This window comes from Alosa pseudoharengus, unplaced genomic scaffold (genome assembly GCF_046254945.1).
Source record: "Alosa pseudoharengus isolate Yale_2024_CS ecotype anadromous, Long Island Sound unplaced genomic scaffold, YU_APseudo_1.1 YU_APseudo_1.1_scf_16, whole genome shotgun sequence".
In the NCBI taxonomy this organism is placed as follows: domain Eukaryota; kingdom Metazoa; phylum Chordata; class Actinopteri; order Clupeiformes; family Clupeidae; genus Alosa; species Alosa pseudoharengus.
This window is the reverse complement of record NW_027468630.1, coordinates 3,544,746-3,565,635: the sequence shown is the minus strand read 5'-3', so window position 1 is coordinate 3,565,635 and position 20,890 is coordinate 3,544,746. Positions and strand designations below refer to the sequence as shown.

The following is a 20,890-nucleotide window of genomic DNA, read 5'->3' as shown; positions in this document are numbered from 1 at the left end:
AAGGAAGCTCACATGCAGAACATGTACGAACCATTTGTTTTGTATCATTCTCTCACTTTGCAAAGATAATACAATTGTATTGTTCTTGGGATCACTGGCTCCTGTATTTTTTGCATCAAAAGCATATTAAAATATCCAACAGAATATATACTTCTCATTGGCACACAGAAATCCACAAATTCCTCAATAGGTTTTTAGAAATGGGGAGTAAAGGGGCAAGTACAAAACTGTACAAAGGCACTTGTAAAAGTACACAATTTACACAGGTACACTATGGCTTACCTGAAGTCTATTTTTAGTGCTAAGTCTCAGACTGATTGAGGTTCTTTTTTCAAGAATGTGTGTGGGTATTACCAATTACTGTTGTTTTTTTTTGTTTTGCATTTTGAATGTATACGTGTTTTACCAATGATCACAGAAAGAGATTTCATTTTTGAACAAAGTGTGTGAAACCGTATGTAGTGTTTTGCAATAATTGTGTTGCAGAATTGCAAACAAAGTGCAAAGCAGAACATGTGTTTTAAGGTACGGTTATTCTGTTTAAGGTATGGTTACAACAACTTTAGGTTTTGAGGCTTTGGTCTATGCATGCATTTTTAGGGCCCTATTGTAGGCCTATACACCTGGCACCAAGCATTAAGCAAGGTTTATTCTTATCTTACACCCAATACAGTTCCTTGATACTTTGCATACAAATATACAATATACATGTACTGTAAGCCCATAATTATTGATTCTCGTGCCAATTATTAGGTACAGAGGTTCACCTTTGCAATCAATGAATAAATATAAATACATTGAGATGCCAAACTCAACTTGTCTTGCTGATTCTGTATTTTGGAACCCATATTTTTTTTGCCTTAATTGAGTTTAATATATTCTGAATGTCATATTTAATGGAATAAATGAATGATTGAAATAAATCAAAATGGAAAATTCACAATTGCTATTAGATGTGAAATAACACATAAATGGAAGCCCTGTTGCATGGTCCTTTACAAACTCTTTCAGCTGGGTACAGTAGACTTCCATGTTTGACATTGAAACCAAACAAAAAAGAAAAGAGGGTAAAATATCTTAATGCGGAGTTAGAAGTTCTAGCCGTTCAAGGGTCAATTATGAGTATAATATACATATCAGAGCATCTGGGTTATGTAGGCTAAAGGTAAAATTGCAACAAAACAGAAAAAACAATTATACTGTTCTCATTTTAGACCACTATTTATTTCAGTGGGTCATCAGAATATGCCACCATTGTAACTGTGGAGAAAATGCGTAATAGCTGAGCCCAAGCAGAAAATATATAATATTCTGACTATGAATGGTTTCTTATAGGCCTATGTCTATTATTCTGACAGCTGTTACAAAATATTTTGTTTCCAAGTACCTGACACATCATATTTTTGTTTTGTAACATTGTACTGCTGTATTATTTATGTAATTATTGTAGGCCTACTGTGTGTTGTTGGTATGCCTATAAATAATCCATGAAACAAATAAGTAATGAAATAAAAAGGCTACCTGACATATCAACCAAATCATTTCAGGTAACTTCCTTCATCTCCCCTTGACCAAAAAGCTGTCAAATACTGGTCAGCAGCGTGATCTAGGCAGAAAAGATAATATATTTTACAGTAAAATATGTGACCTGTGCCTAATTTTTACGCCCCGACGCCACACCGGTAGATGACAGTAGCAGGCGTTTTCTGGAACTGGTTGCTACAATAAGCCGATAGAATAAGCACAAAAGAAGTTTTCAACATGTCGTCGTTGAATGACAGATCAGTTTGGGATGAGGTGGAGGTTTGTTTTATTATACATATCATATGATGAATTAAGTCTATTTTGTGTCTTGTGAAACGTATAGTTTATGATATGCGCTGGCTTTTGGAGACATTTGGTCAGCTGTTTCCAAAATATCGATAGTAAACACAAGCTAACGGTGGGAAGCTAAAGTTAGCTAACGTTACCCACCGGTTTTCAATCATCATGACACAGGCATTTAGTTAGCTTTTAGGCTAATCGTGTTTTGGCTAGCTATACTTTGTGACTAAAAGCACCGTGTTGTCTTATTTTGTCAGAACTTACGTATTCGATTTGTTTCAGTGATCTTAGTAACTGATTGATATATCAAGGCAATAGTATTGTTGTGAATAGGATAGCGCCTCGCTTAATTCAGGCTAACGTTAGCTTCAGTGGAACACTGGCTAGCTGTCTGTAAAGTAACAATATGTCTCGCTAGCTAGTTATCGATATCATAGCTAAGGTTAGCGTGATCCTTCGTTACATGATTTGCTATGAAGTGAACGTAATGATCCCCAACAACTAGACGTAGTGTGTATTATTTACCATCTTCTTTTTACTGAACGTATTATGAAGATAACGCTGTCTGTAACTTTCTAACTTAAGTAGCCAGCATGTTGTTTAGGCACAGTTAACGCGTTGACCAGTGCGTTGTTACATCAAGACACATAGACATTTTATTAGAATATTTTGTGACTGTGCACATTTAGTTACTATCTATTTGTATCATCGAGTGTCTCAGTTTTAGTTTATGTTTGACTTGTTTACATCATAGGATGGGATCGGGGAGGAAGTCCTCAAAATGTCCACTGAAGAAATTGTTCAGAGGACGCGTCTTCTGGACAGTGAAATCAAGGTAGGAAGGATGAACCGCTACTCGACTCATCGTTGGCCTTTGGCCCATTTGAAAAGTCAAACTAAATGTACATGCCTTTTCAGATCATGAAGAGTGAAGTGCTAAGGGTGACCCATGAGCTCCAAGCTATGAAGGATAAGATTAAGGAGAACACAGAGAAGATCAAAGTCAACAAGACCCTGCCTTACTTGGTCTCCAATGTTATTGAGGTGATTCTTTCATCAGGGCCACTTGATCCATATAGATCACTGATCTTTCATTAAAGCTATCACAACATGCATAGAATTTACTGTTTGCAATAAATTATTTATATAATATGAAACTCATTTATTTCAAGGTGGGAAGGCAGATATGTTTTCATTGGGGTTGTCTAGGGTTAATATTAATTATGACTGATGGGTGATTGGCAGCTGTTGGACGTGGACCCCAATGATCAGGAGGAAGATGGAGCCAACATTGATCTGGACTCTCAGAGAAAGGGGAAATGTGCAGTCATCAAGACCTCTACGAGACAGGTGCATCTTCAGACCTCTAATAAAACATGTATAATCTGTCATGTCAAGTATCATCTACGTGGCGCGAACACATTACACTAGATGTACATGCCATCAGTATGCTATGGATGTCTGGGAATCAAACTAGTGGCATTTAGAGTGCCTGAGTGGTGCACGAAAAAGGGACATTTACACTGCTGTCCTGTGGTATCAGTTGTGGTATTAATATACTGTAAGTGTCAATGTTTTTTATACTGAATGTGTGAATTCCATAATTAGTATTCACTTGCATGTTTTCCCTTACAGACATACTTTTTGCCGGTCATTGGTTTGGTGGATGCTGAGAAGTTGAAGCCAGGGGACCTTGTGGTATGTATTCATTTCCAGGCAGAGAAGCTTTTGTTGGCTCCCAATAATATGTTTTGCTTGCTCCTGTCCAATGCCCTTCTCAGTCAGTCTCCAACAGCATTGGATAAGACATTACTCTTTTTCCTGATATCTGCTGATGACATTGTTACCAGTGACGGTGTTAAAAGCTGTGAAACGCTTACAGCTGAATTTTAGGAACTGTGTTCCATCCATTATGTAAGGGATAATGTATAGAACGCCAGTCATTATCGGGATATAGGTCCCGACAGGGCAAACCGGACACCGACGTGCAACTATTGTCCCATCCAAGCTAGTGCTGAAGCTTAGAGGCCTTGGTCTGGCCAACACCATCTGTAATTGGCTATTTGATTTTCTGACGGACAGACCCCAAGCTGTAAGGATAGGCAAAACACTCTCATCAACCTTAGTGCTCATGACCGGGAAGGCCAGAGTAGATCACACTCCCATTACCATCAATGGAGCATCTGTAGAGATTGTTGACAGCTTCAGATTTCTAGGCGTAAACATCTCCGACACTTTAACATGGTCATTAAACACCAAGTGCACCCTCAAGAAGGCACAACAACACCGTCATAAAAAGTTTGGCCTAAGTACCAGAGCGCTTGAGAATTTCTACAGATGCACCATTGAGAGCGTTCTTTCTTTTTGCATCACAGTGTGGTATGGGAGCAAAACCTCCCATGACCGTAAACAATTGCAAAGAGTTGTCAAGTCAGCAGCCAGGATTATTGACGCTAACCTACCTGATCTCCACAACATTTACACTTCCCGCTGCAAGAGAAAAGCTGATTGCATTATTAAAGACCCCAATCATCCCGCTCATGCTCTGTTCTCTCCCCTACCATCCGGGAGACTTTACCGGAGCAATAAATCCAGCACCACCTGTCTCAGTAATAGTTTTTTTCCACACGCGGTCAAATTGTTGAATAGCTGATGCACTTTCTGTCTTGCACTATGCACTTTATGTCTGTTTTTTTTTGTCTGTTGTATGTCTCCTTGTCTGTTATACTGCATGTGAGGGATGGAGCAAAATGCATTTCATTGTATTGTAGGCTTACTATACATATGACGATAAACCCAACTTGACTTGACTTCTATACATTATCCCGCTTATTATACGGCTACTTGCCAAAACGAAACAATAAACTCCCCACAATATGACTCTTTAGCCTACATAGCCTAGGCTATAGCCTATTTTGTTACCGTTTCATCGAGGCTTTTGCTGAGAAACAAATAGTTTGCAACAGCACACGCTGAACTTGAATCAAACATTCTTTAGAACACAGCTTATCAACCTTATCTGCTTTCACTTTTGAATGAAGTTCCAGTCCTTGCGTAGTGATGTAAAAGAAATGAATTGGAAGCACAAAACCCATTTTCCTTGACAGCGGTCTGTTATGCTTAGCAACGGTGTGTTATCGAGAAATAGCAGACCACCGAACGTTGGGAAGGCCCATTCAAGTGAGTGGAGCATTATGAAGAGCCGTGTAATAAGTGTTAGTAAGTTGTGATCTAATTTTGACTGAGGTTTGTCTCTGGACACACAGGGTGTGAACAAGGACTCCTACCTGATCCTGGAGACCCTCCCCACTGAGTACGACTCTCGGGTCAAGGCCATGGAGGTAGACGAACGCCCCACTGAGCAGTACAGCGACATTGGAGGCCTCGATAAACAAATCCAAGAGGTACGTCAGCGCAATTTCTCTTTTACACTCTTGAATGTTTACTACAGCAAACTTTTCTTAACAGTGAATTGTGTAGTTGAGTCAGTTTTGGTAATGGTGCGGTTATTCCCTGCAGTTGGTGGAGGCCATTGTGTTGCCTATGAACCACAAAGAGAAGTTTGAAAACCTGGGCATCCAGCCGCCGAAGGGGGTACTGATGTACGGACCCCCAGGAACAGGAAAAACTCTGCTGGCCAGGGCCTGTGCTGCCCAGACCAAGGTAAGACTGTGCACGTAGGTGTCTGTGTTTATGTGCTAAAGGTGGTGGGGTGAGCAAAGCATATTTGTGCTGTTTAGGTATCAGGACAACAGTGGAAAAGCCTACATACAATATGTGCCAATATTACTGGAAAGAGGAATAATAACAAAGCAAAAATACACCTCTCCAGCTGTATGAGTAATACTATAGTAACCAAAGGCTTATTTTTCGTGTGTGACTTATGAGTATTTAGATAAGCCAGCAAATTTAATCTTATGTCAAGAAAATGTGCCTTCTCCTAAAATGTTATTGCGCCTAGTGGACCGTTGATGACATCTACTAATCACTGAGATATCTGCCTACACTTGAAGTAGATTGGTCATCATTGAGTGATCGCTTGTGGTAATACTTAGCCATATGCTCTCACCCTGAGCCTCTGTGTATTTTATTTCCTTTCAGGCAACCTTTTTGAAGTTGGCTGGCCCTCAGCTGGTCCAGATGTTCATTGGTGACGGTGCCAAGTTGGTCCGCGATGCTTTTGCTCTGGCCAAAGAGAAGGCCCCATCCATTATTTTCATTGATGAACTGGATGCCATTGGAACCAAAAGGTACGGTTCGGTATAATCAGCCGTTTATCTTTAAGTACCATGTTAACTACCGTTTGCCCCTTATTTGGAAGAAGAGACTAAGAAGAAGTCTGTCATCGCTGGTTTTTATTTTGCCTGTTTTACAGGGTTTTATATTTATTATTTTGCTGTCACTCTTGGGACCCGTAACATATACACGCAATGCAACTACTGAAAAATGCATTGAGTCTTCCTGCCTTTGCTTATATGATGACTGTTTATACAGATTTTTTAAGGTCTAGTAATGAAGCTAAATGAAAAGATTAGAAGGAACGTATGGTGTGGTTAGCATTACACTGAGAATGACCAAGTTTTAGGCAGATGTACTGTGCATTGACTCCTGCAAAATGATGTATGCTTTGTCTGAGACTTAAATAACATCTTCATGGAGACTACTCTAAACCTGCTGCTCTGTCTATGTACTCTTTCGTCGTCAGGCTGTTTGGAAAAATGCCAGAGTGGGTTGATTTAAAACAAGAGTTGCAGTGCTAAACTGTAACAGGCCCTGTGTAGTAGCACACAGCCCCTGTTGTTTGGCTTCTCTGTAGACATATCTCATATTGAGGCCGACTCCTCCTCTGCTCCTCCTGCAGGTTTGACAGTGAGAAGGCTGGCGACCGTGAGGTGCAGAGGACCATGCTGGAGCTTCTCAACCAGCTGGACGGGTTCCAGCCCAACATGCAAGTCAAGGTAGGAATTGGTACCTGCGGTCAAGTCCAACACAGATAGCCTTCCTTTACCAATGTCCCCAAATTTATGAATTTAGTTAGCTTTATATGTTTATGCAGCTTGCGACTGATTAGTTGTAACCATTTTGGGTTTACAAGAAGTGATGTACAAACAAGCTAGCAAAGGTACTATGTAAAACCTCAAAATCATAGACAACATTTCAAAAAGCACCACAGGCATTACTACGATGAATGTAGCGCAAGAAAAGGCCAGCATAACTAGTGCTGTCCTTTTTATGTGTATAGGGCAATTCCGCACAAAACTGTCACATCCATAACGCCAACACGATGCCATGGTATTTAGTTGGCGTTATGGACGTGAAAGTTTTGCGTGGAATTGCCCTATAGTGAATATTGAACTGAAGCTTGAAAATTCTATCACAAATCAAAGTGAAATCGAAGTGAATTCGGTGCATGTGGGTCGTTGGACAAACTGTCTGTGGCCCCCATGCACTGAATGTAAGCCACAGTACACTGAAGACAGTAAAGCATGGTGGTGCAATAATCATGTTATGGGAATGTTTCTCATACTGTGGTGTTGGACCTATTTATCGCACACCAGAGATCATGGATCAGTTTCAATACATCAAAACATTTGAAGAGGTTATGTTGTCTTATGCTGAAGAGGAAATGCCTTTGAAATGGGTGTGACAATGACCCAAAACACACAAGTAAGCGAGCAAAGTCTTGGTTCCAGATTAACAAGATTGACGTTATGGAGTGGCCAGCCTGATTCCCAGACCTCAATCCTATAGAAAACTTGTGGGGTGACCTCAAAAATGCTGTTTCTGAAGCAAAACCCAGAAATGCAGAGGAATTGTGGAATGTAATTCAATCGTCCTGGGCTGGAATACCTGTTCACAGGTGCCAGTAGTTGGTCGACTCCATGCAACACAGATGTGAAAGAAAAAATGCAAACACTGCTATTTCTTTGAACAGCCTAACATTACTTTTTCTTCACTTTCTGTAAAGGTATAACACACACTTGATCAATTTTGGTCATGTTTTGATTTGAAATTGAATGTGCAGTGCATTCCCAATGCATTGATGTTATGGAATTAACAGCTATTCTAAGGATTTTGAGCTTTATTCAATTTTTTAAAACACACTGCTATTATTCTGCACATAACTGTACAACAATGGCCATCTCTGGCTGTTTAAGTGCCACTCTGTCTTGGCTTCTGATTGGTCCTCTGCCTCCAGGTCATCGCTGCCACAAACAGAGTGGACATTCTGGACCCTGCGCTGCTTCGTTCTGGACGTCTGGACCGCAAGATTGAGTTCCCAATGCCCAACGAGGAGGCGCGTGCCCGTATCATGCAGATCCACTCCCGCAAGATGAACGTCAGGTAGGGACGGCTGCCCTTCACACTTTTGAATGAATGATCAAATTTGCCAACGTTTTGTTTATACAGTTGTCGTTGTAATATCCTTATGGAGGCAAAAGTGTTATTTCAGGACTTTAGGAAGATCCTGGAATTTTCTGGAAGTCTCTGGCTCACTAGATCTTAACATCATAGTCATGACCTATTTTATGAATATGAAGTTGTCTGTTGCTGTCGTTCTCATTGTTTTTAGCACATATGTGATACAAAAGGGACATCTGCTTTTATGCAGTATACCACATTGACGTAGCTAATGCTAAAGTCCATCTTGTGTACAGTTTGCAATGCAAAATGGATGGTCATTCAAAGACAAGTGTGTACAGCTGGTGTGTGAGGTTAATCAGACTCTTAACAGGACCATTTCCCCTCCTAATCCAGTCCTGATGTGAACTATGAAGAGCTGGCCAGGTGCACAGATGACTTCAATGGTGCCCAGTGCAAGGCTGTGTGTGTTGAGGCTGTAAGTATTCTTTTGGCATATTTACTACTGTCACTATCGGACACTGCAGGCAAGCTATTAGGTCAGCAAATATACAGTATCCCTGGCCTTTGTTCTATACAAAGTGTTATTATTTTAGGAAGTGTAAAACTATCAAATATTAAGCAGTCTGTTAGACATGCAAATGAAGCACTCTTTTGCATGCTTTTGTTTTTTATTTTATTTTATTTGGGCTGCAGCATATTAGGGTTATAAAGGTACACATATCGGTACCGAACTATTTAGGTACAGGATGTTAGGTTCAATACAGATGCATACCGAATGTACCAAATGCAGTCTTTAATAGTAATCAAAGGTAGGCTTTTTTGCTTGCTTACTTACGTTACAGTCCTACAGCATATATTAGGACCAGATAGAAATAGTTTTCTTGTGTGTGTCTGTCCAGGGTATGATAGCGCTTCGCAGGGGAGCTACTGAGCTTAACCACGAGGACTACATGGAGGGCATCCTGGAGGTGCAGGCCAAAAAGAAGGCCAACTTGCAGTACTATGCCTGAGTCAAGGGGTGGCGTTCTGTATCTGTATGTGTGTTTGCATTTGTACGAATGTGTGTGTGTGTGTGTTTGTGAGAGAGTAAGAGTGAAGGGGGGGCAAGGTGTGTCAAGCAGCCAGGTGTCACTTGTATGAGCTGATCACTGGTCGTTGAATTGATATTTTATAACCTTGTGGGGTAGTTTCCTCTCTTGTGCATGACACAAAAGTGATTCAGTGCATCGGTCTTTACTGTATTTGGACTGGACTGCCTTGAAAGTGACTGGTATGCCATCACACCAGTCCTTCCATTGATAAAAAAAAAAAAATTAAATAAAACATTTTTCATTGGTATGGTTGTGCTGTCTTTATTTTAAGCCTGCTTTAGCCTATAGTGTGGCCATAACTCCAGGACTGAGTAAGCTTTCAGAGCCTAAATGTAGTTTATAGAGCATCTACTGTGAATTATGCTGTTATACTTGTTGGAGTTTACTACTTTGTTTATGAATAGAATACGTTTTCTGAATCTGTATTTGGTATGCCTCTGCGCTGCAAATTTGGTGTAAATGTTAAATTGATTTTGAGGATAAAAGTTAAAGGCTACTGTGATCATCCCCATTCTTTCAAGAATGCCTTGAAGCACCTGCTTTAAATTTTTCACGAATGTTTACTTCGACTAAAATATCAACTGGTTAGATTTATTTTGGCTCTAACCTACGTATTACATGCCTCACCACATGCAGGTCAACCATAAATTCATGGCTGCACATGGGCATATCAAGGCAAAGCAGTAATTCTATTTGGATAGTAGAAGTCTAAAAATTCAGATGTACGAAAACTTGTAGTAAGTGTAGAAAAATAGGAGTTGACTGAGGTCTGCAATTGAATTGGGACGAAATATTTATTGGTATTGATCAGTGTTCACTTTTGCAGTACAGGAATCAATTTTCACGATCAGGCTAATTATATATTAAAGCATCTTTCGCTATGATACATACCTCATACCACCTCTTATTACTGGGTAGTCATGACATCCCACTCAAACACAACTACACACGGCCATGCAGATCCCCAAAAAATGCAATTTATTTGGATCAATCAGACTGAACTCAGTGATGAATGTCTGCTTTGAGGACCTCATCAAGGCAGGGACTTGCTCCACTTAATTACTTGTACAACAGATCAGCTTCCAATAGACTGACGGCTAGTGAGTGATGGAATTGCCACATGGGCCCTTGTCTGAATTTTCAGCATGAAAACACTACACAAGAAGACTAACATTCAGGGTGGACAAGAGAGCTCCCACACTTGCTTTTAACATTAGACCAATAACATCTAACATCGCTAGCTTCTACATGCATTCATTTCCTTGGGTGGGAGAAAAATATCTTTTGACTATCAATCCAAGTTGGTCAGTTGAGAGAGAAAAAAAAAAAAAAAAAAAGTCATCTGGGGGAACCTGGCGTGCATACATAATCAATCTCTCAGGAACTTCTTTACTGAGTGCCATTTCCGTGGGAGAATGGAGCTGTTCTGGCCCCTGAACGTTGGCCCCGACCATCGGTGAAGCTGATTGGACACTTCTGCACAGACATCTTTAGGATGCTGTTGCCCACAAATGAGATACCCCTGTTTCATGTAGTCATTAATATAAATCTCTAATTATTAAAATAAAGCTCTTCACATTTCCAATCAAAGCAGCCCAAGTTGCAGTGAACATGTGGTCTTTTACTTGTAGCCAGACTTGACAGTTTGTTGTTAAAAAAAGAACAACAAAAAACAAAAAGAGTCTGTTATTGTAAACAAGTGCATACAAAGGATTAGAGGTCCACCTCACCCGACCCTGGCCATCATTTATATTATAACAATAAAATGCTATGCCCTTCAGCTTCCGGTTTAAAAAAATCTTTTCTGATCGATGGCGTACGTCTTTCCTGCAGGTAGCTTCCTGAAAAATAAACTGTTGCCCCGACTCATGTTTCCCTGTAGATTGCAAACAAGCAGACAGGAAGGGTTAGAACTTTGTCAAGGCTCCACTGTACTCTACTGAAGTAAAGAACAATTTCAAAGGGAGCATCAATTGGAAACAGCGTATGTTATGAGGTCAAATTCTCATGTGGTTTGAGTACATGATACATTCATGAGGTGTTTGTGTATACGAATATTCTTCTCTGATATGTTTAACTTTACTTACAAATGCTACAATAAACTTACTGCATTATAAAAAGTACAATTGTCCCATTCACCTTTCTACACAGTAATATAGCTCTACACAAGAGACAACACAATACAAAACGCAACTGCACAGAAAAACACAGCATTTTGCTGTCCTGAGAGAAGCACTTAAAACTTTAATGTCATGTTGAAAAAAACATGGAGGGTATGCCAGTGATTGAGATACTGACCTCTAAACTCAGGTGTCTCCAGCAGTCCACCCATGTTGGGTACACAGAGGCATATGGGGGAAGGCCGCCTGCAAGGCTGTAAACATACAAAGTGTTTTATTTTTCTTTCCTTTTTTCCCCAGTTTCCCAGTACCATCACCTTTGCCTTCTTGGTATTATCAATTTATAAAATAAAACAATTTATTTGTGCTTTATTTTAATGAATGTAATCATTTCTTGTTTTTTTTAATGGCTGAATTAACCTGTCCAAAGTGTGAGCATGTACTGAAGCCCTTGCACTATGCTGATTGCCCCTCCCATTGCCTGAAACTTACATACAACTGCTAACAGCAGCATGGGCAATCAATCCATAACCTTTCATTGTGTATTTTTATACATCAAATTAAAAAATAAAACTCCTGATATAATGAATTTTTCCGGCGGTCTTACCCGCAATTGTTAACAGCCATTAGGTTGGACACCAACACAAATGGGTATGTCAGCATACTGGCAAAAAACTGGAGGAAAAAAGACAAATTAAGAGAGATACAATCAACCTATGAACATGCTAAAGACAGATACACACACAGAGTTATGAAAATGCACATATTAAAACGTGCACTCACCCCAGTGACAGCTTGTGAGCAGTTTTTTATTTCTCCTGTGTGGCTCATCTACAATGAAAGGGTAGAGGGTCAGACTCCCTAAAGTCTCTCACAACAAAGATGTGTCAATGTCAATTTATTTACATAGCACATTTAAAAAAAAAACAGTTGACCAAAGTGCTGGATTATGGATTAGGACTTACCGAGTCGTCAATAGCATATGTGTTAATGAGATGGGCAAGCATGTTGCAGACCCACAGGGAGAAGACATCACCCAAGAGACGAGGAATCAAGCCACTGAGAGAAAATACACACACCAAATGTTAGTGAATGTTCCATTCACTTTCATGACTATTGGTGTACTGAAAAAAAATTCTCATCCACAATTCACAGGTACATACGCAAAGAATCCAAGAATGCCCTCTTCTCTGTAGATTGTTAAGACAGAATCAAACACACCACTGCAGAAAAATAAAAAGCCCATTAGTTTGCCTTTAGTTTGTTCAAAGTATAATTGTTCATAACTCTGGTGCTCAAAGGTTTCACACAATACACAAAAAATAAGATTGCAAGAAAAAAACAATGACTATACACACCTGTATTTGGTTTCTCGGCCAATGAACTGGACCATGCATCTCAGGGTAATTACTTGGAGCGGAAAAAAAAAGATTCAGCTCATTGACACCAAAACAGACCATTTAGGCCAAATTCGTTTAACATTAGCTAAACTGATAAAATGAGTGAAGCGGAGGGGTCTTGTTTCGCCCTGAAGGGGCTTATTTTCCCATAATGACCGGCGTTCTATACATTATCCCGCTTATTATACGGCTACTTGCCAAAACGAAAAAATAAACTCCATGATATGTCTCTTTACACTTATTTGTTACCGTTTCGTCGTGGCTTTTGCTGAGAAACAAATAGTTCGCAACACACGCTGAACTTGAATCAAACATTCTTTAGAACACAGCTGATCAACCGTCTGCTTTCACTTTTGAATGAAGTTCCAAGCGCAAACTCCGTTGCCATTGACAGCGGTCATTCTTGTTTTCAGAGGTCCTTTCCCAAGAAATAATGACCGCTAGAACTTTCGGAAATCCCATTCAAGGCAATGGAGCGTTCTACTTGCATTGTGAAGAGCCGTATAATAAAATTTAAAAATGGACTCTTAATCAAGAGAGAAGCAGAGGGATCAAAACCCAAGGTTGCTGAGGCAACTTCAGAGCACCAGCAAAAAAATAAAAGTTACCGTGGAACGGGTGGGTGACGATAGTGGCACAGGAACGAGCGATCATCTCTCTGGTCGTCTAAGAGAAGGATTGGGGAAGCAAGGAGAGAAAGGAGACACGCATAACTGTTAGTCCATAGACACACATAGCATGGTAAACACACATAGGTGGTGTGGCATGTTTTCATTACTGCAGTATTCAATGAGGTAACAGTGGTAAGCAAGACTCAATGATACCACTGTGAATGACGACAGATTTGTGCGGCCTAGTTGAATTCACATCTGTACACGAATAAGCAAAATATGCTAACTGAACCTCAGAAACATAACCCTTACCCAACCTAACCTGGATGATTTCCAACAATATAAATGTGTTGAACACACAAAAAGGCTGTAGAATAGATGTTATGGTAAAAGTACTGCCTTGTTTGAGACATCTTCCCATATGGAGCAATTCAAACAGCTATTGCACTTACCTCATTCACGACATGTTGAAGTGATCCTTCCTCTTCTTTCTGATTGCTGCTCCCAATTATCTAAAAAAAAAACATACTGCATCAAGAAATCTATTGAAAACTGAATTCAATATAGGTAACCAATACAAGTAACCATTCTTCATTAAACCACATTAGCCCACTCCCCTTATGCCATTTCAAGCCAGGGCGTTATCAGACAAACAGCAACAGAAACGCAACTAATCTACTGCAATTACAAAATACTTTAGTGTACCATAAATGATTGTTTTGATTGTTTTCTTCACACATACCTCATATTTACCCTCCTGGCATTTCTGGAAGAAAATACAATAAAAGTCAGATTACATTCAGAGCGATCAAATCCAACATAGCTGCCTCATCTGCTAACCATCTGAGGCATCTGCCGTCTCTTTATTTAGCTGCTGGTGGAAAGTAAAAGGGTATTTCAGGTTGCGTAGAGGGGTCGTATACATCCTGCCAACCTGGTAGAGGATTGTTTATATATAGCAGCTAAATAGACACATATTGTCATGTCCGGCAGCCCAACAGTGCTATACCACTATATTAGTATTGTGTTACTATGGATATACCAGGGGTCTTAATACATCTTATTCTTGGTGTGAATGCTACTTAAGGAAATATAATAGCCTTCCAACATCACTTTTAATTATTACAGGAATAGTACAGTATAGCGATGTGCCTTTTATATTTGCTCTGTAATACTACCAAGAGGTGCGTCAGGGCCTACATAGTGCACATAACTAGTATAGTATAAGTATATATACTCTTTTGATCCCGTGAGGGAAATTTGGTGTCTGCATTTATCCCAATCCGTGAATTAGTGAAACACACTCAGCACACAGTGTACACACAGTGAGGTGAAGCACACACTAATCCCAGCGCAGTGAGCTACCTGCTACAACAGCGGCGCAGTGAGGGGTTAGGTGCCTTGCTCAAGAGCACTTCAGCCGCTTCCTACTGGTCGGGGTTCGAACCGGCAACCCTCCGGCTCGAAGTCCGAATCGCTAACCAGTAGGCCACGGCTGCCCACCAACTGCCCACCAACTGCCCATAACTGACATTTAAGGAGACATGGTCAGTAGTCTTGATGGTATGCTATTTAGATTTCAATCTAACCCCCAGTGGTAATGTGGCCAGTGACTAGGGCGATTTTTGAGACATAAGTGTTCATTGAATCGATTGTAAATTCGATTTTTTATGTCTGAAGACGTTTCCACTTTCAACGCCAAATATAGTCCAATCCACAAACAACTAACAGGCATTAGGACGAACGTAAAGAGGGCGCTTGTAGACACAAGCCAGCAATATTTCTGATGATTTATTGGCGTTAAAGGAATTATCCGAAGTAAAATGCACTTTAGATCAATTTACGGATGATTGGGAGTACATACGTTGAGTTGACATCAAAATCATGTCATTCGGATGTGTTTTGAGAAAGTTCGATTTTACCGTTTTTAGTCAAAACTCGTTAGCCTGGAAGTGACCTGAGGGGTATTTCACAAAGGCAGAATTAAGACATCCAAGATAAGTGATAAAGCGAGGTTTGACATAGCGTTGTCTGGTCATCCTAGCTCAACTCATTTCACTAATGCCAATCCAGGATGAGTAGGGGCGACTATGTCAAGCCAGGTGTAAGTAAATCAGGATGTGTGCGCGTTCTCGTTTCTGCTCCAAAGTGCCCACGGTTGGAATAAAAAAACCGCGGAAAATAATGTAATTCACACAAAGTGAACAACCGCTTTTGATATAGACTAACAATGAAGTAAAGTTGTCCTTTGTGGAATGGGGAATCACGGGTATTTCTGTAAAACAGCAGGAGTAGGCGTGGTAGACCAACTGAATGCAAATTTACATATGCCCCCACGTGTGAGTGCTTCCTAGTCTCGGCACGCAACGTCATTAAGAAAGCGCTTGCCACTGCAAATATGCACATAGTATGATATACCTTAATATTATAGTTGAAAATACCTTCGAAAACTTGCCCCTCCACTTCCAATCAACTACAGTAGGCTATTCATCAAATGTCTATCAATAAAATAAGCAAACAATGAGTACCTAGGCCTATGTTAATAATTATAAGGCTATCACAATTAAAATAATAACCATATGGTAGTAGGCAGACTGTTTTGTTTTGCGAGCAAATACATTTAGCAAATAGTTTATAAATGGAATAAAGCTCCTTAAAAATTAGCACAGAGGTCTGATGTGAATGACAGCTAGCTGAACCAATAAGACGACAAAACTTATGTGCCATCTCTTTTGTGAAACCAAGTCAATGCTAAATGCATCCAGGATAACCTAAAAATCCCAGCTTAATCCCTTATCTAGGTTTTGTGAAATACCCTCTCAGGGCATGTCATTTCGCCGCTACAAAACGCTAGTTTTATACCTCTACAGTTCCAAACAACATTACACTTACGTGGTAGTGAGTAGAGGGTCCCTAAAGCCAAACCGAAGTATCCCGAGGTCTTTATGTGGTCGGATAGAGAGTCCAGAATGAATTTCATCAAGCCAGTACCTTTCCGGAAATGTTGCTGCTGCTGCAGCTGGCATCTTTAGGGGAAAGTCCGTAGGAGTCGATTGCCGAGTGTGGAGTAACACACTCTGGAAATTCACAATTTCGTCGCCGTTTAAAAAAACAAAACAAAAAAAAACAAACATAGTCCAGTATTTCTTTCGAAATTGAAATGAAGTTGTATGCAACAGCAAATCCTAGTTTACTAACAGGTTGGAATTTTGAAATGTCACGTGACGTGATGTCGTGCAACGACGTGATGCAATCGACTCCTACGGACTTTCCCCTAAAGATGCCAGCTGCAGCAGCAACATTTCCGGAAAGGTACTGGCTTGATGAAATTCATTCGGGACTCTCTATCCGACCACATAAAGACCTCGGGATACTTCGGTTTGGCTTTAGGGACCCTCTACTCACTACCACGTAAGTGTAATGTTGTTTGGAACTGTAGAAGTGGTATAAAAATAGCGTTCTGTAGCGGCGAAATGACATGCCCTGGTCACTTCCAGGCTAACAAGTTTTGACTAAAAACGGTAAAATCGAACTTTCTCAAAACACATCCGAATGACATGATTTTGATGTCAACTCAACGTATGTACTCCCAATCATCCGTAAATTGATCTAAAGTGCATTTTACTCCGGATAATTCCTTTAAGTTTCGTGCACAATGACAAACAGGAGTGCTACATTCTCGAAAAACAGTAAGCCTAGTGGACTGCCATTACATCAGTGACAAACATGACTGCAGGCTTCAACGTAGCTGTGTCTGTGTTTACGATTAGAAATGTCAAACAAATTTCGCCTACGTAGTTTGATATACCAAAAATCTGAAGTACTTCCACATTGAACTCCTCAAGTTATTAGGGCCTATCACTCGTCTCTCTACATGTCGCACACGTTGATCGTGTTGTCCTCCATTTTTTGGCAAAACACGAGCAGCACATCAGCTGATTGAAACAGCTGTTTCCGGTGCGTAAAATTGGTGGGAATTTTCTTTTTAGCTTTCGCAATGCTTACTGCACTTCGGAATTCTTTTATATTCTTATATTCTTGTTTGTGAATTTTGTTAAATCTATCTTTTTTATTTGTTTAATTTGTTTAAAATTAATAGTATACATATTTGGTTAAAATCGATTCCCTATTTTAGTTTTCGAAACTTGTGTTGTTTGGTCCAATCGATTGTGCAATCGATTTTCGAACGTAAAGTGACAGCCCTACCAGTGACCATCAAAGAACATGCAAAAAAGGACAAGACCTCCAGTCCCCAACAACTCTGATTTATACTTTTTGTCAAACTGTTATGACGGCTTGCCAAATCAGCTCAGTCAACATTTTAATGTTATTTTTAAGCCCATCAATACATAACACTTTCATAACCATTCCATAGCTTACAGGACACACTGTGCTGGTGGGTGAATATGGAGGGCACATAACAAAAACATCCTCCAGGTACACACAAAGGGACACAATAACACTGCATGGACATACTGAGCAAAAACATGACTCTCAGAATGAAGCCATCAATCGTTAGGCCTAAAGGGCAACGCCCACTGTCAACATCCATGTGTATGGAGTTCTAAACTTTGGCGTCACTTGACGTGCGTCAGCCGCCGCCAGTGGGCTTGGCCTTAAGACTAATTTCTTCTTTAGGCTAATTAACTGCCAACACTAAACAAAAGTGCCTTCTAGACTGCCAACACTAAACAAAAGTGCCTACTAGACTGCCAACACTAAACAAAACTAAACAAAAGTGCCTACTAGATGACACAAATGTTAATAGTGAAATATTAAGTAGCCTCTACCTGCAGGACGCGGCTGTGCACTACCGTGCCAATGGTCCCTGCACAGAGTCGTGGTGCTAGGCCATTAAACAGGCCTGCTTTGCCATCAATCTTCACAATGTGTTTGGCTAGAGGGACATCAATGCAGAAGGTTTAGGACATTTAAAAAAAAAACACACACACTACCTAACACCCCTAACTGAGTTACGTATGATATCAGTTTTCTTATAAAGAAACAAGAGCACTAGACCTACATTATCAGCCTTTCTATCTATTATCTTTGCACTTGAATACTAACTATAACAGACCAATACTACACATCTACCTTCAATCTCAAAACATTGTTTAACCAGACAAACTTTAAATATGATGTAATATGTTTTCCAATATTCCAAAAATTATATTTTTGAAAGGCAAGCTTCAGATCAATATTTACTATATAATATGTTTAAAAATACTGATATATTTAAATAGTTTATAGGCAAAACCCTCTAAATACATCTGACCACATTTCTTTTAAATGACCATTTTAAAATCAGGCTCCTATAGGTTTTTGCCTACAAATCGATATTTCAGACAAGGAAGAGAGTGGTATTTAGCAGGCTTTGAAGCTAAATTATTTGATTAACGTATATAATGTGTGGAGAGCATTCACTCACCATCATTATCTCATTTTTGATAGAGGTGGCATTTAGAGGGTTTTGCCTCTAAACTCTTTTTCTTGGAATCTGAAATGTTCTTCTTTGGCAAGAGCAGCACTACTTCTGCTTGCCTTTACTGCTGTACGTTAATCGTACCACTACCTATGGGGCTGTTTAATATGGTGGCACATTCATTGCATTGTCTCAGGAAGCAGTAAAACACTCCCAAATAGGAGTCGTGAGCTGCATGATTTTGTGGCCTTTGCAATTTGATAATTACATCAGTTCAATCGATTTGCAATTTTCAGTCCGACGATGCAATAAAATAATCATGATAGGGTATCACAATAATCAACAGGATGGAAAAAGTTACAATATGAATGACTGAAATATGACCCTTTCCCACAAACATGGATTTACCTGTATTATCCATCATCTCACAATAGCTAACACATACTGTCAACAGAGAAAACTCTGGCACAGCCATCTTACTAATAGCTGGATGTAATATGAACAAGGAGTGGGGAAATTCAGCTTAACAGAAGTGCTGGACCTTACCATAGGCAAAGAGTCCTGGCAACTGATACACTTGTCGACCAAACAAATTTCTCCCTAATGCAGGAGGAAGGGGTTCGTGTCCCACCTGTAACAGAACGGATTGGTAGAAAATACCAAAGATAATTTATTTCAAACGTTTAGCATAAGTCAGCTGTTTGTTCGGCCAGACACATTATACGTAGACAGAACCAACATAAGTCAAATGTCAAGGGCAATGTTAAAACGTTTAACATTGTTTAAATTGTAAGCATGAATTCGCACTAATGTCAGTATGTCAAGATTACAGGAGGGAGGTAGATTTTCACTACAAATAGAGAAGCGTTTAACAATGACCTCCAACAAAACTCAACGTCGCCAAGGCTGAGTTTGTTACTACTGTCAGTACGCATATCGCTATTTGTGTGCAAACTTCATAACCTTACAGTGGGCCAAAGGACACTTCCTGAAAAACTCGTTAGCTCAGAAGAAATTTCATGCTAAGCTGTAACGTTAAGAGGTCCTGGGCTAGGATGGCAACTTTAGATAACGCATTATCTGTCAAACAAATCGTCAAAGCGGCCATTCTATTTGAACTTTAGCTTTAAAACAGTCCATGTCCATTTAAGCAGATACAGGGAAAGCAGTTAATTAGCCAAACCCTAGCATTTCTGTTGAATCCACAAACCCCGTACTCTGACCTTTCGTGACGTAAAATGGGAAGCCGGCTAACAACCTAGCCAACAACGAAACACATACATCTAACGAGCTACCGCATTTTTACGTTTATATTAAAATTTACCAAGTACACTTCCAGGTTTTAAAGAGATGCTGCAACATTGTACAACTCTAATTTCGACCTGACCTGAAAATAGGTTTAATGTCAACAAGGACTTCAAGCAGGCGTGCTAACAAAAACGAAAGAAACTAGCTAATATTAGCTGACAGCAGGTCACCGTAAAAGCTTTTGCATCTGCTGACATGTTGTGCTCGCTTACTGGGACCGCCATGCCACGGAGCAAGCACGGTCTTACCTGCACTAGAACTTTGATGTACATAAGAGGATGGGAGAGGACAGTCAGTCCAGATCCCAGCAGTACTTGGCCACATGTATCCGCCATTATGGAGACAATTTACAATAACCTCCTCCTCCCGCAGAGGGAAGGAACAGATGAAACGAGAGTATGTCACGTGACACGAGGAATGTCCTTCATCAGGTGATCTGGGAGGACAGCGAAATTCGCGTACTAATTTATCGAATAGGTAAAGCGGCAACAGATTGTTGTCTATCATACACTTATTTGCCATTGCTCTATTTTCTGGGGATATATTAAAACAACAGCAACAACGTGATTTTAGCATGATAGTATACAGTAGGCCTATTCAGTGAAATCAATTTTGCAAAAGGATGCCCAAGATGTTTGGAACACACCAACATTTTGGGAAATTAGCTTATGGCCTTCTTACACCAAAAAACTTCGACAAGATTTGGGAAAGATTCTTGAAAGATTGGAGTCTTTTGAGTAAAGCTTGA

At 40.0% G+C, this 20,890-nt stretch overlaps 2 protein-coding genes across 3 annotated transcripts; one reads left to right on the top strand and one right to left on the bottom strand.

Annotated features, from left to right (window-relative positions):
- Window positions 1-1,734: 1,734 nt before the first annotated feature.
- Window positions 1,735-9,528, top strand: psmc3 (proteasome 26S subunit, ATPase 3). 2 transcript variants are annotated; one of them, XM_076286730.1, is made up of 12 exons: window positions 1,735-1,797; window positions 2,579-2,659; window positions 2,743-2,868; window positions 3,070-3,174; window positions 3,460-3,522; window positions 5,091-5,228; window positions 5,344-5,487; window positions 5,926-6,074; window positions 6,686-6,782; window positions 8,024-8,169; window positions 8,584-8,665; window positions 9,090-9,528. In XM_076286730.1, the coding sequence occupies exons 1-12, from the start codon at window positions 1,762-1,764 to the stop codon at window positions 9,198-9,200; spliced, it is 1,278 nt and encodes a 425-aa protein (XP_076142845.1). In that variant the 5' UTR covers window positions 1,735-1,761; the 3' UTR covers window positions 9,201-9,528. The 2 variants fall into 2 exon arrangements, with proteins under 2 accessions (XP_076142845.1, XP_076142844.1); XM_076286729.1 differs by having other exon boundaries at window positions 1,735-1,803.
- A 528-nt stretch (window positions 9,529-10,056) lies between these two features.
- mtch2 (mitochondrial carrier homolog 2) lies at window positions 10,057-20,526 on the bottom strand. The gene is made up of 13 exons (XM_076286731.1): window positions 20,391-20,526; window positions 19,381-19,465; window positions 18,203-18,309; window positions 14,155-14,178; window positions 13,865-13,924; window positions 13,410-13,467; window positions 12,760-12,811; window positions 12,565-12,624; window positions 12,367-12,460; window positions 12,185-12,232; window positions 12,009-12,076; window positions 11,580-11,655; window positions 10,057-11,157 (listed from the first exon to the last, which is right to left on the bottom strand). Exons 1-13 carry the CDS (start codon window positions 20,475-20,477, stop codon window positions 11,071-11,073), a joined length of 906 nt encoding a protein of 301 aa, XP_076142846.1. The 5' UTR covers window positions 20,478-20,526; the 3' UTR covers window positions 10,057-11,070.
- Between the last annotated feature and the right edge of the window lie 364 nt (window positions 20,527-20,890).

Excerpts from the sequence above, each read along its gene's own strand:
- mtch2 (XM_076286731.1), bottom strand. The coding sequence starts at position 20,477 with ATGGCGGATACATGTGGCCAAGTACTGCTGGGATCTGGACTGACTGTC. Across the intron at positions 18,310-19,380 it reads GCCAGGACTCTTTGCCTATG|CCAAACACATTGTGAAGATT; the intron begins GTAAGGTCCAGC and ends ATGTCCCTCTAG. Across the intron at positions 13,468-13,864 it reads TTCAACATGTCGTGAATGAG|ACGACCAGAGAGATGATCGC; the intron begins GTAAGTGCAATA and ends TCCTTCTCTTAG.
- psmc3 (XM_076286729.1), top strand. The coding sequence starts at position 1,762 with ATGTCGTCGTTGAATGACAGATCAGTTTGGGATGAGGTGGAG. Across the intron at positions 6,075-6,685 it reads GATGCCATTGGAACCAAAAG|GTTTGACAGTGAGAAGGCTG; the intron begins GTACGGTTCGGT and ends CTCCTCCTGCAG. Across the intron at positions 8,666-9,089 it reads AGGCTGTGTGTGTTGAGGCT|GGTATGATAGCGCTTCGCAG; the intron begins GTAAGTATTCTT and ends GTGTCTGTCCAG.